Genomic DNA, 19975 nt, shown 5'->3' with positions numbered 1-19975 from the left:
CTGACAGACCTAAATATAACCATAACAAAATTACATAAAAGGGAAAAAGACTACGCACCAATTAAAAAGGCAGAAACCATCAGACTAGATAACAAAGCAAGGCTAAAATATATGCTAATAACAAGAGATGGCTTAAATATAAAGGCACAGATAGATTAAAAAGATTTTTAAAAACACTATGCAAATAGTAAGCAAAAGAAACTGGGGTGGTTATGTTGGCATCAAACAAATTTTTAGACAAGAGTATTATTCAAGATAGAGATATTTCACAAATATAAAAGGGTCAAATCATTAGAAAGCCATATCATAAATGTGTATATGCTTAAAAATAGCTTTAAAATACATGAAGCAAAAACTGACAGAATCAAAGGCAGAAATCCACAAACCCACAATCATTCTTTAATACCAGTCTCCAATAAATGACAGAAACAAAAATATCAGTAAAAATACAGAAGAGCTCTGAACAACACTATTAACCAACCTGATTTGACACATATAGAACATGTCAGTCAAAAATGACAGAATACAATCCTCTGCAAGTTCAGATGGAACAGTCATCACAATAAACATGCCGAGCAATAAAATAGTATTAATAAGTATCTAAAGACCAAAATCTCGGGAAATATGTTCTCTAAACATAAGAGACTTAAATTTGAAATTAGCCCACAATAAGAAGTCTAGAAAAGCCTTCAACTTGGAAATAAAACAACACATTTCTAAATAACACACGAGTCAAGGAAGTTATCACAAAGGAAATTAGAAAATATTTCAGAATGAATAACAACAGAAAAACAGGCAGTCAAACTTTGGGGACCCAGCTAAACCAGTGCTTAAAGGAAAATTTACAGTTTTAAAGGCTTATATTAGAAATGAAGAAAGGCTTGAAATCAATCATCCAAGTTTCAACCTTAAGAGTCCAGGAAAAGAACAGCAAATTAAATCCAAAGTAAGTAAATAGAAAGAAAGAACAGAGATCTAAAACTAGTAATATGGAAAGCTAATAAAGTATTCGAAAATATTAATAAAATTGATGAAACCCTAGTAAGAATGACCAAGAAAAATGAGAAAAAACACAAATTACCGATATCAGGAATGAAAAAGTGAATTTTCAATATAGCTCCCACAGTCATTAAAAGGACGATAAGAGAATATTATGAACAACTTCATGCCAATAAATTCAACAACTTAAATGAAATAAACATATACCTTGAAAAGCACAACTTATCAAACTGACATAAATGGAACAGAAAACCTGAGAAGCCCTATGACTACTAACAAAACTGTATTTGTCATTAAAAGCCCTTTCTCAAAACTATAGGTCGATTGCTTTACTGATAAATTCTACCAAATATTTAAGGAAGAAATATTATTATTCTTACATAAACTCTTTCAGAAAATAGAGGAGGAGAGAATACTTCCCAATTATTCTATGAGACTAGAAGAACTCTGACAATAAAACCTGAAAAAGATATTACAAGAGAAAAACAGTTATAGACCAATATCTATATGAAGACAATCAAAAAAATTCTTTCAACATATCAGCAAACCAAATCCAGTCATATATATGCAGAATAATAAGTATGACCAAACTGATCTAACCATGAAATATAAGATTGTTCAACATTCAAAAAATTAAACGATCATAATAAAAGAATGAAAAAGAAAAACTACACTGTCATTTCAAGATGTAGAAAAATCATTTGTCAAAAATCATACCAATTAATGATAAAAACTCTCAGCCGCCAGAAATAAAGGGGAACGCCTCCAAAATGATAAAAAGCACATTAGAAAACTCTACAGTGAGTATTATACTTGATGGTACTTAACTGAATGTTTTCCCCCTAAGACCTGGAACAAAGTAAGATGTCTGTTCTTGCTAAATTAAGGAAAAACAAATAGAGGGCAGAAAAAATAAAAGGAAGATGTAAAGCTCTGTTAATAGATGAGATGATTGAGGATGCCTTAGATTTTCTACATAAACAAATTACTAGAATCAATAAGTGAACTAAGAAACTTTATAAGACATAAAAGTTTCAAAATAAAAGATCAATTTCAATATATAAAAAAATCATTTGTACATATTTGCAGCCACTTTTCAGAATAACTTAAATCGCATATGTAATAGCATCTACTTGGGAATAAATTTAATAAAACACATACAAGACTTCTCCACTGGAAACAACACAACACTGCTGAGACAAATTAAAGATTTAAATAAATGAAGATACCATATTCATAGAAATTCTCAATATAGTTAAGATATCAATTTTATACAACCTAAATCATAATCACGAAAAGTTTTTTAAATAGAAACTGACTAGCTCTCAATTTTAAATGAAAATGCAGAAGACTTGGAATAGCCAAAACAAATTTTGAAAAGAAAGAACAAAGTTGGAAGACTTATACTACCTGATTTTAAGCTTATTCTAGAGCTAAAGTAATCAAGACCATACCATATAGGTATAAAGACAAACAGATAAAGGGAAAAGAATTAAAAAGTCCAGAAAGTGACCCAAATTTTATGGTTATATCATTTTTCACAAAGGTACAAAGCAATGTGGAGTAAAACTAAAATTCTTTTGAATGATGATACTGTAACAACTAAATACCCATATGGAAAATAAAGTTTGACTGTACACTATTTTTATAAAAAAAAATCAATTCAAGATGGACCATAGACTTACATGTAAAAGACAACACTATAGACTCATATGTAAAAGACAACACTGTGAAGGTTCTAGAAGAGAACAATAGAGAGTATCTTCATGGCACGGAAGTAGCCAAAGATTTCTTGGGCAGTACACAAAAACACTAATATTAAAAATATCAATAAAGTAGACTTCATCTAAGAACTTCTACTCATTGAAAGACACCATTTAAAAAATGCAAATGCAAGCCACAGAATGAGTGAAAAAAAAAATATTACTACACACATATTTGACAAAGGACTTGCATCCAGATTTTTAAAAATTCCTACAACTAATTGATATTGACAAATAATCCAATTTTAAAAACAGGTCAACATTATGAAGAGACAACTCACCAAGTAAGATAGATATATAGATATATAGATATATTTTTTTTAAAGATTTATTTATTTGACAGACAGAGATCACGAGTAGGTGAAGAGGCAGGCAAACAGAGAGGAGGAAGCAGGCTCCCCGCTGAGCAGAGAGCCCGATGCGGGCTTGATCCCAAGACCCTGGGATCATGACCTGAGCCCAAGGCAGAGGCTTTAACCCACTGAGCCACCCAGGAGCCCCATAAGATATATTTCTAGTAAGCACATGAACAGGGGCTTATCACATCACTGGTTATCAGGAAAATGCCAATTAAAGCCCTAAGGAGATACTACTACACTCTTCCTGAACTATTTAGTTAAAAAGATAAGAATTATGCTATGCAGGCAGAACAACAAGAGCAAACTCTGCTCATGGAAGGATAAAATGTTATGACCACTGTGTGGTCACATTAGGCAGTGTCTTTTAAATTAAACACAGAACTACTATATAACTCTGCAATACCACTATATATTTACCAATGAGAAATAAGAAAAAATATGTCTACAAAAAGTCTTGTATTACAATGTTCAGACTAGTTTTACTTAAAACCTGGAAACCCAAATGCCCATCATCTAAAGGGAAATGGGTAACTAAAGAGTGTGTATAGGGGTGCCTGGGTGGCTCAGTGGGTTAAGCCTCTGCCTTCGGCTCAGGTCATGATCTCAGGATCCTGGGATTGAGCCCTGCATGGATCGGGCTTTCTGCTCAGCGGGGAGCCTGCTTCCCCCCCGCTCCCCGCCCGGCCCCGCCTGCCTCTGCCTACTTGTGATCTCTCTCTGTCAGATAAATAAATAAAATCTTTTTAAAAAAATTTTTAAAAAGTGTGTATAATGTGGAATAATTCCAAATATTTGAATACAACTCAGCCATAAAAAATAATGAATTACAGATACATTCAAAACATAGATGAAGGCTCACAAACATGCTGAGCAACGGAAGCTGGTCACCAAGGAGTTCATACTGCATGATTCAGTTAATGTAACATTCTAGATCAGAGAAAACTCATCTATGGTAAAAAATAATCACAAGAGTACTTAGCCTCTGGGAGGTAGGTGTTGACTGAGAAAAAGCATAAAGGAACTTTCATCTCTAATATATAAATCTTACCTTGCAAAAGAACTGTAAACATACTGAAGTCTTATTAATAGTTTGCTTAAGACAAAGGTAAGGTTAGCAATTCTTAAATTACTTTCTATGTGTTTTGGGATTGAGTATATGAGTAAATACATTGAGGAAAATGGGAGCCAGGTTTCTCATCACTGGAGAAGGGGTTTCCAGTATGGAAATGGAGATCAGAATGAACCACGAAAACACAGAACTGAAATGAAAGATATCAAAATGAGCTCACTGTTCACAGTGAGAGACATAAAAACCGATGCAGACATGTGTACATATAAGCATATGAACACAAGCAGGTGTAAATGTGAACACAGGCAAGTATAATTCTTAGCTCTGTACACTAAAATGGCCTACAAGCAATGACAGAAAAACTCATGTGGAGCACTAGATCTTTGTTTCTAAACAACACCGTCCATAAAAGGAATTAGAGATCCTTAAAGAAATGGCTGACTGCAGGGTAGGGAAAGGAAGAGATGAGTCTAGAATATTTTGTTGCACCCGAAAGTAAGAAAGTGCTCGAAGGACAGTAACCAGTTGAAAGGCCACAGGGGCCAACTCAAAGGGTTCCCAGTGGTCAAATCTGGGACAATTTCACCATTAAATTAATGATGATAGCTACGGATTTATAGATCATTAAGTTAGAATCCATTAATAAATGCAGTGCATGATCCTGGATTGGATTCTGAACCAGGAAAAAAAAAATAGTCATAAAGGACAATGAGACAACTAATGGAATTTGAATATGATCTATGGATTAGATAATAATATTGTATCAATGACAGATTCCCTAATTTTAATCACTATACTATGGTTTAGAAGGGAGTTCTTTTTGTTTTAGGAAATACATGCCAAAGCATAGAGGGATAAAGGTGCATGGCTCCAACTTACTCTCAAGTGGTTCAGAAAAAAATACGCAAATCCGTAAGAACATGTAGAGTGACAGCGAATGGGGAAACATTGCAAAACAATTGTGGAATCTGAGTAAAAGGAATAAAGGAGTTCTTTGCACTATTCTTGCAACTGTTTTTGTGTTTAAGTTTGATATTATAATAAAAGAAGGAACAAAAAGTCATAGAGTGCAATTAGAGTGCCTACTCTCAAGGCCTTATAGCTCCAGGCTCAGCAGCAAGCACACAAGAGACAATGTTTATTAAAGGCAAGATGCATAACATCTTATTTTTTTTTTCCAAAAAAGAAACATAAAAGTTAAAAGAGAAAGCATTTTTTTAGCTTAAGATTTCCGTTTTTTCCATTTATTATCAGGTTCCCTCTCCTCCAGAAGAAACGCCCCATTCTCCCCAGGCCTCAGCAGTCACTCCCTTTAACTCCTATTGCACTTGCACATGGCCTTCATTTGGCCCTTATTACAAGTTATTTTGAATTGTTTTGATTTTATAGACATATCCCACTTGCCTACCTAGCTTGCAAGCCCTGTGAAGGCAGGAACCACCTGTACCATTAGGTATTTTCAGAGCTGGATTAGTGTCCTAAGCATGCTATAAAGCTCCAGGATGCTACAGCATACTGTAAAATGCTTAATAAGTAGTTGTTGATAGGATTTTACAGCTCTAGTTTTACAGAACTCTGTGGAGGGATTTTTACTAAAAATGCTACCTGAAGTTTTCTTCCTGTAATTGTTCTAGCTGTAACTGTGCATGAAAATACTTTTTTGCAACCATTGTATTTGGATCATCAAAAGAGCCATCCAACTGGTCAAGTTTTTCATTCATCATCTCATTCTCAGAAACTAATGAATTCTTTTCATCTTGAAGTGCAGTCACCTAAAAAATAAATAAACAGAAGAATCAATACCAAAAAACCTTAGAGTCCAGAGTTCACATTATAATTGCGACTAAGCCATTAAATTAGTTTGATCAATCAGACTAGATAATTTTTTTTAATGACTTTATTTATTTATTTGAGAGAGAGAGAGAGAGCATGAGAGGAGAGAGAGAACAGCGGGAGAAGCAGACTCCCCGCCGAGCAGGGAGTCCGATGTGGGACTCGATCCCAGGACTCCAGGATCATGACCTGAGCCGAAGGCAGTTGCTTAACCAACTGAGCCACCCAGGCGCCCCAGACTAGATAATTTTTAAGGATCCTTCCAAATCTGGAATTCTGGGTATAAGAGGTTTGAGTCAAACAAACAAACAAAAAAATCAAAATAATTTGATTTTTATTACTTTATTACTATATTTATTAATTTATTAACTAATACAGAGAAAACAGAGTTAATTCATATAAGGATAATATTTTCAAAATTATGTGCTTGCCTAGTTTTGGGAAGAATATCATTCTAAGTCTCTAAAATTATGTACCGATAAACTTTAAAAAATTAATTTGTTCCCCTTTTAGTTATAAATTTGCTATTAGGATGTTGATACCTTCTAAGCCAAAATACACACACATTTATGCACAAAGTTAGTTTAGGTTCATAGTAGAAAATTATCAGTTACATATCATGCCTTCAGGGACAAGCACATTATTTCATTAATGAATCAATAACAAAAAGCTGAATTAAATCCATTTGCACATTAAGACTGTTCGCTTACATTTTAAAATGGATAAAAATATGTAATTTTAGAACCACATCAATATCAGTACCTGATACGCTGTTATTTTACTTACACTTTTATGCAACTCCTTTTTCTTTTCCATTTAAAAATGTCTTTAAAAATTTATAGGTAGGCTGTAACCCTTTAGAAGACCAGTTTATATGTGATTTTATTAAGATCTGTTTGAAAAAAATGAAACTTTGACCTCTTATGACTTTCAACATATTACTACATAGTCTTGTGATTATTATCTTTTCAATAGGTATAATTAAATCAACCCAGTTATGTGAATGAGACTATATACTGACACAGACAACTGGTAACAGGAAATTAAAGTCAAGTGAGTGCCTTTTTTTTTTAATTTAATTTTATGCTTTTTTCAGTGTTTCAAAATTCATTGTTTATGCACCACACCCAGTGCTCCATGCAATACGTGCCCACCATAATACCCAGCACCAGGCTCACCCATCCCCACCCCTCCCCTCCAAAACCATCAGTTTGTATCTCAGAGTCCACAGTCCCTCATGGTTTGTCTCCCTGTCCGATTTCCCCCAACTCACTTCTCCTCTCCATCTCCCAGTGTCTTTCGTGTTGGTCCTTATGCTCCACAAGTAAGTGAAACCATAAGATAATTGACTCTCTCTGACTGACTTATTTCACTTATTTCCAGTCCCATCCATGTTGATACAAAAGTTGGGTATTCACCCTTTCTGACGGAGGCATAATACTCCATTGTATATACAGACCATATCTTCTTTATCCATTTATCCACTGAAGGGCATCTTGGCTCTTTCCACAGTTTGGCAACTGTGGCCATTGCTGCTATGAACATTGGGGTACAGATGGCCCTTCCGTTTACTACATCTGTATCTTTGGGGTAAATATCCAGCAATGCAACTGCAGGGTCATAGGGTAGCTCAATTTTTAATTTCTTAAGGAATCTCCAAAATGTTTTCCAAAGTAGCTGCACCAACTTTCATTCCCACCAACAATATAAGAGGGTTCCCCTTTTTCCACATCCTCGCGAACACTTGTTGTTTACTGTCTCGTTAATTTTGGCCATTCTAATTAGTGTAAGGTGGTATCTCAATGTGGTTTTGATTTGAATCTCCCTGATGGCTAATGATGATGGACATTTTTTCATGTGTCTGTTAGCCATTTGTAGGTCTCCTTTGGAGAGTGTCTGTTCATGTCTTCTGCCCATTTTTTGACATGATTATCTGTTTTGTGCATGTTGAGTTTGAAGAGCTCTTTATAGATCTTGAATATCAGCCCTTTGTAGTGTCATTTGTGAATATCTTCACCCATTCCATGGGTTGCCTCTTTATTTTGTTGACTGTTTCCTTTGCTGTGCAGAAGCTTTTGATCTTGATGAAGTCCTAAAAGTTCATTTTTGCTTTTGTTTCCTTTGTCTTGAAAGAAGTTGCTGTGGCCAATATCAAAGAGGTTACCGCCTATGTTCTCCTCTAGAACTTTGATGGATTCCTGTCTCTCATTGAGGCCCTTCATCCATTTAGAGTTTATCTTCGTGTATGGTTTAAGAGAATGGTCCAGTTTCATTCTTCTACACACAGCTGTCCAATTTTCCCAGCACCACTTATTGAAGAGACTTTTTTCCACTGTATATTTTTTCCTGCTTTATCAAAGATTATTTGACCATAGAGTTGAGAGTCCATATCTGGGCTCTCTACTCTGTTCTACTGGTCTGTGTGTCTGCTTTTGTGCCAGTACCATGTTGTCTTGGTGATCACAGCTCAGTAGTAAAGCTTGAAATCAGGCAACGTGATGCCCCCAGTTTTTTCTTTTTTCAACATTTCCTTAGCAATCCGGGGTCTCTTCTGCTTCCATACAAATTTTAGGACATTGTTTGTTCCAGCACTTTGAAAAATGCCCGTGCAATTTTGATCAGGATGGCATTGAAAGTATAGATTGCTCTAGGCAGTATAGACATTTTAACAATGTTTATTCTTCTGATCCATGAGCATGGAATTCTCTTCCATCTCTTTGTGTCTTTTTCAATTTCTTTCATGAGTGTTCTGTAGTTCCTTGAGTACAGATCCTTTACCTCTTTGGTTAGCTTGATTCCCAGGTATCTTATAGTTCTTGGTGCTATAGTAAATGGAATTGATTCTCTAATTTCCCTTTCTATGTTTTCATTGTTAGTGTATGAGAAAACAACTGATTTCTGTACATTGATTTTGTATCCTGCCACATTACTGAATTGCTGTATGAGTTCTAGTAGATTGGGAGTGGGGGGTTTTGGGTTTTCCATATCATGATCCATATCATGTAATCTGCGAAGAGAGAGTTTGAATTCTTCTTTGTCAATTTGAATATCTTTTCTCTCTTTTTGTTGTCTGATTGCTGTTGCTAGGACTTCTAGTACTATGTTGAATAAGAGTGGTGAGAGTGGGCATCCTTGTCGTGTTCCTGATCTCAAACAGAAGGCTGCCAGCTTTTGCCCATTGAGGACGTTATTCGCTGTGGGTTTTTTTCATAGACAGATTTTATTAAGTTGAGGAATGTTCCCTCTATCCCTATACTTTGAAGCGTTTGAATCAGGAACGGATGCTATAGCTGGTCAAATGGTTTTTCTGCATCAACTGAGAGGACCATGTGGTTCTTCTCTCTTCTCTTACTGATTTGTTCTATCACATTGATTGATTTGCGAATGCTGAATCACCCTTGCATCCCAGGGATAAATCCCACCTGGTCATGCTGGATAATCTTTTTAATGTACTGTTGGATCCTATTAGCTAGGATCTTATTGAGAATCTTGGCATCCACATTCATCAGGGATATTAGTCTGAAATTCTCCTTTTTGGTGGGGTCTCCTTTGCCTGGTCGGGGGATCAGGGTAATGCTGGCTTTGTAGAAAGAGTCTGGAAGCTTTCCTTCTGTTTTTATTTTTTGAAACAGCTTCAGGAGAATAGGTATTATTTCTTCTTTGAATGTTTCGTAGAATTCCCCAGGGGATCTGTCAGGTCCTGGGCTCTTGTTTTTTGGGAGGTTTCGGATCACTGCTTCAGTCTCATTACTAGATTCGGGTTGTTAATTTCTTCCTGATTCAGTCTGGGAAGTGTATAAGTTTATGCATCCATTTTTTCTAGGTTGCTTAACTTACTGGCATGTAACTGTTGATAATAAAGTCGTGATCTCTCCCCTTTCATTCACAATTTTATTAACTTGGGTCTTCTCTCTTTTCTTTTGGATTAGTTTGGCCAGTGGTTTATTGAGCTCATTGATTCTTTCAAAGAATCAGCTTCTAGTTTCGTTGATGTGTTCTACTGTATCTCTATTTTCTATCTCAATGATCTCTGCTCTAATCTTGATTATTTCCCTTCTTGTGCATGGGGTTGGCTTAATCTGTTCTTGGTTTTCCAGTTCTTTAAGGTGTAACGAGAGCTTGTGCATTCTGGATTTTTTTACGTTTTTGAGGGAGGCTTGGATGGCTATGTATTTCCCCCTTAGGACTGCCTTTGCTGTATCCCATAGGTTTTGGACTAATGTGTCTTCATTCTTGTTGGTTTAAATGAATTGTTTAAGTTCTTCTTTGATTTCCTGGTTGATCCAAACATTCTTAAGCAGGGTGGTCTTGGGGTGCCTGGGTGGCTCAGTGGGTTAAGCCTCTGCCTTCGGCTCAGGTCATGATCTCAGGGTCCTGGGATCGAGCTCCACATCGGGCTCTCTGCTCAGTGGGGAGCCTGCTTCCCCCTCTCTCTCTGCCTGCCTCTCTGCCTACTTGTGATCTCTCTCTCTCTGTCAAATAATAAACAAAATCTTTAAAAAAGAAGAAGAAGAAGAAGAAGAAGAAGAAGAAGAAGAAGAGGGTGGTCTTTAGCTTCCAAGTGTTTGATTTCCTTCCAAATTTTTTCTTGTGGTTGAGTTCCAGTTTCAAAGCATTGTGGTCTGAGTATATGCAGGGAATAATCTCAGTCTTTTGGTATTAGTTGAGCCCTGATTTATGACCCAGTATGTGTTCTTCTGGAGAAAGTTCCGTGTGCGCTTGAGAAAAATGAGTATCCTGTCTTTAAATGCAGTATAGGCAGGTTACAGACACTGTCCTCCAAATGAGCAACACAAAGGCTTGGAAAACTGTCTCCAGACGACTGTAGGAGAAAGAAGCTTCTCTTTCTAAATTTAAGGCATGCATCCATCCTTGCCATGCGAGCAGTTTAGTGACTATTACTTAACATGTACAATCCTAAATGACTGAGATACACAAAAGAATGAAGAGTTCAAACCCTCCGTATCTTTACGGTAGAAATGTAAATAATTATGCAACAGAAAATGTTCAAGGTGCTTTGATGGGAGCATACCATACGGTGGGGGTGGGACACAAAGAGAAAAGTAGCTCTTTCAAATGGGTCAGAACCTTCTAAAGAAGGCAGAGAAACAAGGGCAAATTTAGTTTTCAACACCTGGTGTATAATCAACCTGGTTCCTATCCATGTTTTACAATGCGTGTTAAGAGCTACCTTTAACCACAGACTGAAGGAAGGGGCAGTAAACATGCAAATTCCTTGTGCCACACCGTCCTGTCTATGCCTTAGAATGTCCAGTAGGGGGTTCTAGACATCTCCTTTAACAAGCTCCTATGGTTATACTTTCTTTAGGTTCATAGTGTACCCGCCTTTATCCCTCCCTGGTTTTTTTTCTATTTCTTTGTTTCTCTCCTTTTTTGCCATCTCTCACCCTCTCTCTCTCTTTCTGAGTTATTCAAGGGACAGAAACATTGAAAAGGTTTAAAAAAAAAAGTCTCATTTTCTTATATCGCTCAGATTTAACTTAATCCTTGTATACCATCTGCATAGTTAAGAAGAATGAAATACAAAATTCTATAGCTACAGCTCCCCTTTATCACATTAGAGTCTGAACCACTGCCTTGGACAGAACTTATCTTGTACCATGGTGGGCAGGAATATGTTTTCTCTAACTCCTCATGAGCAGGAATGACCGGCCACTGCTCCAGCAGTAAGTGAAGGATTGCTTCCTATCTCTGCCAGGTGGTAGGAAGAAAGGCTGGGAAAGGCAGAATAAAAGCCACCAGCAAACACGTCAGAACTTGTCTGAAGGCCCCATAATAATCCTGACTAGAACAGAACCAGATGGCCAAATCAGAGTTTCTCAAAACTTCACATCAAAATGTCACATGGAGATTTCGCTCTCTTTTTTTAAAGTACACATTATGGGGCCTGCCTCCTCATTTCCTGGATCAGAATTTTACTTGTCCCAATACTTAAAACCGTAATTTGCACAGAACCAACACAGTTCTGTCTTTAAAAGGATTCAATCTTCACCAGATCTTTCACCACAGAAAATCTCCACTTTTGCATTCTTTATTTCGGTTAAAACGTGTGCTACTGAACTGAGTCAACAAGTAGTTTCTTCAAAAAGGGCTCGTGAGGGCTGCCTGGGTGGCTCAGTGAGTTAAGCCTCTGCCTTCAGCTCAGGTCATGATCTCAGGGTCCTGGGATCGAGTCCCACATCAGGCTCTCTGCTAGGCAGTGAGCCTGCTTCCTCCTCTCTCTCTCTCTCTCTCTCTCTACTTGTGATCTCTCTCTGTCAAATAAATAAAATCTTTTAAAAAAGGGGGGGGGGCTCGTGAGTCTGCATCTGAACTCTGTCCAGGTGCGGGGCTGCTTCCTTGCCTAGACACTCTGCAGATACCGCACTTCCATACTCTGGCATTCAAGTCGTAGGGGAGACTGATTTTGTCTTCGCGGGCAGTGTGCCTTCTCAACCTGAGTGACTAGGTACTTTTTTCCCTTTATTCTTGAAGTTCAATAACTTACCTAGGATAAGGTTATTCAACATTATTCACTGGTTTGTTTCTACAAATCTACAACTTCTTTTTAAACCTCACTTTGTTGTTCTACCACCTAGTCTGTTTTACTGATGTGTTCCTATGAAATTGTTACACAACATGAAGCAAAGTTTATTTCCTAAGCTTGGCTAAAGTCTTTTACATGGTCTTTAACCTGAAATGTTTGCACCAATGCCATACTTTTATTCTTTTCATCTAAATCATGCTTCAGTGGCATTTAAGACACCCTATATTTTCAGTGTAGTTGAAGACTTCCTGGACACCCTCTCTACTGTACCAAAGTTCCAGTATATCTTCTCTTCTAAGTTATCGTTGGGACTGTTTTGTGAATGGTTAGGGAAGGAGGTGGGTGAGGTGAGGCGACAGGCAATGCTTTTTTGTAACACCTGGGCTATGTTCTCATGTCTGAGGTTTAAATACCTTCTACCAGGGTGTGAAAAGTGTATCTCATTCCCAAGAAGGCATTTCTTTAGGCCTCAGACCATTCCCCCAATGCAGTATGTAGCTCTACAGCCTTTGTTTTTATCAGGAGTCAGCCTGGGTGGCTCAGTCGGTTAAGCATCTGTCTTTGGTTCAGGTCATGATCCTGGGGTCCTGGGATCGAGTCCCACATCAGGGTCCCTGCTCAGCAGAGAGCATGCTTCTCCCTCTCCCTTGCCTGCCACTCTCCCTGCTTGTGATCTCTTTTCTGTGTCAATAAATAAAATCCTAAAAAAAACAGTTTTTTCTTAAAAAGGGAGTCCGGTCCCCTAGGCTCTTAGTCACTCCTCCTCAGTCCAGTGAAAGAAAACTGAAAGAAGCAAAAGGTGGCTTCCCTCCTGATTGGGTAGACTGCAGTGAGAAGTATCAAGATTTCTGTGGACCCCCCACTCCCACATGGGCTAGGAATAAAGGTGGTGAGATCGAGCCGCATGTTGCTCTGTGAGGAGTCTGAGATTCTCTCCTCCTCCCTCTGCCCCTTCCCCTACTCATGCTTTCTCTCTCAAAAATAAATAAATAAAATCTTTAACATTAGCTTTGTTCAAACACAGGACTGGTTTTTTTTAAAGTTAAGGTTGAAATGACCAGGATTCCAGTGCTGTCACTGCCTTAAATAGCTGAGTCACTCTGACCCGCATCCCTTCTCTTCTCCTTATTTGCAAGCCCTTAAGGATTAGAAATATTACTCAGCCCTATCATTATATTTATCTCATCATGCAAGGATAATACTACTACAACCCTTGTTCCTTGTCTTCATACTTTGCAGAGAGTAAATTATTTATGTAACTCATTATTTGAACAAAAACATGCAATTTACATACAGCATAGTATAATGGTACATCTACCCTTTTGCATAATTTTTCAAGACTTACTGCATAACTTTTGCATATGCATTTTCATTTAACAATAACAATACATGCAAACACACATAGCACTTACGTGTGTCAGGTCCTGCTCTAAGTGCTTGACATATATTAACTCATTTAATCCTCATAATCACTCTGGAGATATATACTATCATCATATCATTTCTCAAAAGAGAAAACTAAACTATAAAGAAATTAAGTAATTTGCCTGAAAGGACACAATCAGCTAGTAGCATGGCCTGGTCTAAGTGGGCTGGTTTGACAATCTATCCCACTACTAACTACTGTCTCTCATAGTAAGTTTATTTTGCCAACACATATGTGCATATGAACTCAAGAATTATATACACATGTTCAGATACATGCATGTTAGCAAAGCTTACTTGGTACTCGCATTTATGGGGGGGGGTCCAAGCACTTTTTAAATACTTCCATAAATGACCTCACTTATATATTCACACTCTCTGCAGTTGGTATGTTAATTTCTTCTTTTTACAAAAGAACCTAAAGGCTCATATAAATACCTGAAATTCTACAATTAAAATGATTTTCTCAAAGGAGTAAAGTTAGCAATTTTCAACTCTTAGAGAAAAATAATTATGAAATTCATACTTGAATATTCAAACCTGTAACAAATACTTTAAATTTGCCCTCCATGAAATGGAACCCCACCTCCAAAACACGTTACCAGTGAATTATTTACAATAAAACCTTTGCAAAGAGGACCTTTTTCTCAGACTGGTTCTTTTCCGCACCTGCATATCTAGTTCTTGGCATCTTTGCCTCAGCTCTTCTTTTTCTGCTAGTGCTTCTTGAAGTTCTTCCAATGCCCTTTTAAGCTGAAACACAAAATGTCCTGATTCTTAAGATGTGTTTTGACACAAGTTGAAGAATAGACGTATACACACTATATTAAACATGGTTACACAAATGTATTAACAAGTCTCCATTTGAAACTTTCTAGGGTTACCAAGCCAATTACACAATATAAGAAAAGGACTGAGCACAGTGTCTCTGGCACATAGGGGACACTCAATAAATAACTGACTACTCAGGGTCGGCAGGAACATTTTAAGGTAGTGGCCTTATGCAAATAGACGGTTGTGTGAGATAGCTGTTTGGGTAATGGGAGGTGTTGATTAGTACAGAACAATGGTGAAGGGCTAACTGTGGATGGAAATCATGCATTTATATTCAAACAAATGGCTGTGCTTTTCTCAACAGTGCTCAACTGTATGGATGTAGCAGTAAAGAAGGCATTCATTATAGTTTTGATTTGCATCTCCCTGATGATCAGTGATGTTGAACATCTTCTCATGTGTCTGCTGGGCATCTGCATGTCTTCTTTGGAAAAATGTCTATTCTTGTCTTCTGCTCATTTTTTAATTGGATTATTTGTTCTTTGAATTTTATAAGTTAACTATAGAGAACAAGCTGATGGTTACCACAAGGGAAATGGGTTGGGGGATGGGTGAAACAGGCCATGGGGAGTAAGGAGGGCACTTGTCATGATGAGCACCGGGTGGTATATGGAACTGCTGAATCACTATACTGTACACCTAAGACCAATATTACACAGTATGTTAACTAACTGGACTTTACATAAAAACTTTTTAAAAATTCACCTATTAACAAGTGAGTCTCAATGTTGTTTTTCTGTCAATAATATTTACACAGTCTCATTAATATTTAAGGCCACAGTCCCACAGAAATAAAATTTTATGTAAATCTTAATGAAAAAAAATTTTTTGGTTCAATGTGCATTTTTTAAAAACTGAAATATCATTAACATACACTATCATATTAGTTTCAAGTATACAACATAATGATTCAATAACAACAATGAAACGATGCTCAGATGCCATGAAATAGGCGGCAAAGCCTTAACTATGTTGTGTGCTATCAGGCCCAAGGGCCTCCTCCACCCTTGTCAAAGGAAGTGCTAACCTCCTCCCCTTTCACAGAACACTCCTTATGAAATCTTTAAACCACAGCATATTAGAGGATATTGTTTAATTTCATCACAAAAAATTTAGAAAAAACACGGCATGTTTAAATTGAAGTAAAAATTTCATAGAAAAAGTTTTGAAATATTTCATGAGAGAGGTGATACTCATGAAAAACAGATGTTCAAAAATACAACAGAAATAGCACTAGATGCATTTGCCTGTCATTATACCCTTTCCCCTACAACCCAGGTTGGGTTACATTTCAGAGGAGATTGCCTTTTTGCCCAGGTGAAACAGGCATGTCATAGAACCAGGGAAAAGAGCCCTGAGCACAGGGTCTTGAAGCTGTTTCTTCAACAAGACAAAAATTATATTAACTTATTAGATAAATTAGAAATCAGAATTTTTACATTGTCTACTATTAACAGTGTAACCATCTAGAATGAGCCACATATGTATTATAAGTTTCAGAAGAAAAGTTCAATGTCACTCAACTCTCTGAATATGAGCATAAAAAATTCTGGAGACCAACACTACTTGCAGTCATGAAGGAATGCATAATAATATTCAGCTGAGATATTACAGAATAAACAACCTAAATTTCATGGAGAAAAATATTCTTGTAAATGTTCTCCAATGAAAGCCTTATGATATTAATTGGCCAAGCAACTGTATGACTGTTTTCAACATTTTCCCCAATTACTGAGATACTCACCTGTTGCTCTAATTCTCCAACAGCATCATTTGTAGGAGAGCTCAATATTTCTTTACTCATCAACTAGGAAATTAAAATAGTAAACTTAAGTACAATAAAGAGATGTTATGAAGTAAAAATAGGCTTACTTGAAAGGAGAGTAAGATGTTTTACAGTTAGTTTTCCTTTGTCATAATTTGATGAACCTTAGAATATTGTTCAAATAAAAATTTTATTAGAGGCTTAAGCTAAATAAAACAATGTTCAACCGTTACATCAGTGAGGACATCAGAAGTAAAGTGTACTTGAAATACAGAAATATATTTAAAACACCTATATACTTAAAAATTACAATCTAAGTTCTAAAAGATGAACTACTAAATAAAATTGATAAAAAATAATAATAATAAAGATTCTTCCATAAAATAACACTTTTAAAATACTGCCTTTAAATGAGTGATATGGTAAAATTCCTAATCTGAGAAGTCATTTTTAAAGGAGGAATTACAGGGCACCTGGGTGGCTCAGTGGGTAAAAGCCTCTGCTTTTGGCTCAGGTCATGGTCCCAGGGTCCTGGGACAGAGCCTCACATCAGGCTCTCTGCTCAGCAAGGAGCCTGCTTCCCTCTCTCTCTGCCTGCCTCTCTGCCTACTTGTGATCTCTGTCTGTCAAATAAATAAATAAAATCTTTAAAAAAAAATAAAGTAGGAATTACAATTATATGAGAAAAACAGAACCTATAAAAAATAACATTTTTGCACCTGAAAGGCGAATTTATGGTTGTGATGCTTTAAATTCAAGCCAACAATGCAAACTCAAAGCACACAAACTAACTTCCTGTGAGAGGTCTCCCTCCAAACCATGCCCCTGCCAAACTATGCTTGCCCACCCTAATCCCTAGGTTTCTTCTGCATTCCACATCATCTCAGTCTTTCATGCTGATGTTAAGAATCAACATGTACCATGTGAATTCTGAATCCTTCTGGATGACTTTATACAACTGGACTGCCTTGAACCCAGGCTACCTGGCTTCCAAACATATCACCCACCATTATTTGCTCACAGTACTAACGTTCTGAAAATGAACACAAGATATATTTACACACATGCTTTACCATTTTGAGAAAGACTGTTCTCATTGGCAGGGAAAAAAGAAGAAATAAAAATTCTTTTCTGGTTAGAGGTTGTTTATCCTGCTTAGGTGAAGTTATCTAAGGGAACCTAACTTTATAATCTTTTAAAATACAGAAGAACTAAAATTGGGCTTGAAGTCTTTTTAAGATATTCTAGGTAAAGAAAAGAAAGGAAGACACACTAGCTTAAGATAAGTAAACCTGCTGCAAAGGGCAAGTTTGTACAAATAGAAAAACATACATCCATAAGATTTATGTGAAAAATTTTGTGTCATTTGGTTAAGGATTTTCATATATATGTAAACAAAATAAAAACTTACCTCTTGAATAGCAGTCATGACCACATGTTGAACAGATTCTTCCAGTGTCATTATATTTTGAATATGTTCTGTGATTCAAAAACAAACAAATCTGATAAAAATCTACTCTTTACCCATGGAACTTTAGTCATTCAATTAACAGCATAAAAGTTCATTTATTATACACACTTCTTTATGCAAGTATTTTTCCACAAGAAATATGTCCATTAAAATCAGATAATCAGAACTCAAAATATTCATATTTTTAAACATTTTATTTTTCATAAAGAAGAATCCTCTAATTTTCTTATAAGGAAGAGAAAGAAAGGAAATTATAATCTTAAAACAATTATGACAATTTCCTCCCTGTTGTTAGATATTCAGTATTACAAGATGAATCCATACATATTAAGTGAATTCCTAAATCTTCGGCCTAGAAAGTTACATTTTATCACCTACTTAGTTCAAATCAGGAAGGCTTTTAAAGAAGGGACTTATATAACCTCCTTAAACGCGTGCTCGATATTCATCAAGCCTCATCTATGCCTTACCACACACAGGCAGTAAGTTGATTCTGTCCCAATAAGAAATGAGGAACCATAAGAAAAAAAGTTTCATATTTTTGCATATTTCATAAATTTGCATAATCCACTACAATTACATTCGCCAGCTAAAACAATTTCCAAAAAATTCCAAATTAAAAAAAAAAAACTATTTTCAAATGCTTTTATTGTTTTAATAATTCTTCTGAAAAACTTCTGAAAGTTCTCTGTCTTTCTTTTATTTGTAAAGCCAAGAACCGGACAAAGATTCTGATAGATTCTGGTATGCACCTGACCACTAAGTAGGGAGTGGTTGGGAAAGGGGAAGAATTAAGTAGAGAAAGGACAGAGATGCAATTATTTCCTTTAACTGGATTTTCTGGAAAATGGGGTGTTTCAAGCCTGCTAAAACCTTCAAAAAAAATTATTTTTTTTCCCCCATCAAGATAAACCAGGTACTACTAGCCAAACAAATTCACTCTTTCAAAACTGAGATTGTTGCTATACCTTGGAATCATTTTGAACTCAATTCTCCCTACAATGTATAAAGATGTGTTTAAAAAAAAAAAAAAAAAGAAAGGAAAAGCACACACATACAAGAAGGCTAAACAACATGCTATTCAACTATCAATGGGTTAACAAAGAAATCAGAGGAAATTAAAAAAAAAAAAAATACATGGAGACACAACGGTAACCAAAACACAACAGTCCAAAATCTTTGGAATACAGCAAAAGCAGTTGTAAGACGGAAGTTTATAGTGAACCAGGCCCACCTCAAGAAACAAGTCTCAAGCAACGTAACAGTATACCTAAAGAAACTAGGAAAGGAAGAGTAAACAAAAGCCAAAGATAGTTGAAGAAAGGAAATAATAAAGATTAGAGTGAAAAAAAAAATGACACTAAAAAACCATAGAAATAATCAATGAAACCATAAGCTGATTTAAAAACATAAAACTGAGAAGCCTTTACCCAGTTTCATCAAGAAAAACAGAGTCAACTCAAATAAATAAAATCAGAAATGGGCCACCTGGGTGGCTCAGTTGGTTAAGCAACTGCCTTCAGCTCAGGTCATGATCCCAGAGTCCCAGGATCGAGTCCCGCATCGGGCTCCCAGCTCCATGGGGAGTCTGCTTCTCCCTCTGACCTTCTCCCCTCTCATTCTCTCTCTCTCTCTTTCTAATAAATAAATAAAATTTTTAAAAAAATTTTTAAAAATCAGAAACGAAGAAGGAGAAACAGTAACTGACAACCACAGAAATACAAAGAATTACAAGAGAATATTTTGAAAAATTATATGCCAATATATTAGACAACTTGTAAGAAATGAAAGGATAAATTCCTAGAAACATACAATTTTTCAAAATGGAATCAGGAAGAAATAAAAAAATTTAAACAGACCTAAGTAATGAAACTGAATCAGTAATAAAAAAAAAAATAACTCCCAATAAA

General features: G+C 36.2%; 1 protein-coding gene across 1 annotated transcript in view; it reads right to left on the bottom strand.

Annotated features, from left to right (window-relative positions):
• Nucleotides 1–19975, bottom strand: part of LOC111143394 (hook microtubule tethering protein 1) — a 68320-nt gene that overhangs the window by 25824 nt on the left and 22521 nt on the right. Inside the window, exons 6-9 of the mRNA XM_022497100.1 lie at nt 18006–18073; nt 16574–16636; nt 14665–14748; nt 5796–5962 (exon numbers count right to left, since the gene is read on the bottom strand). Of these exons, the coding sequence (XP_022352808.1) occupies nt 5796–5962; nt 14665–14748; nt 16574–16636; nt 18006–18073 (382 nt within the window). The remainder of the gene's footprint in view (nt 1–5795; nt 5963–14664; nt 14749–16573; nt 16637–18005; nt 18074–19975) is intronic.

The sequence above is a fragment of the Enhydra lutris genome, unplaced genomic scaffold, assembly GCF_002288905.1.
Source record: "Enhydra lutris kenyoni isolate GAN:26980312 unplaced genomic scaffold, ASM228890v2 scaffoldscaffold9, whole genome shotgun sequence".
NCBI lineage: Eukaryota > Metazoa > Chordata > Mammalia > Carnivora > Mustelidae > Enhydra > Enhydra lutris.
The sequence above is the reverse complement of the archived record's forward strand: the minus strand, read 5'-3'. Positions and strand labels throughout refer to the sequence as shown.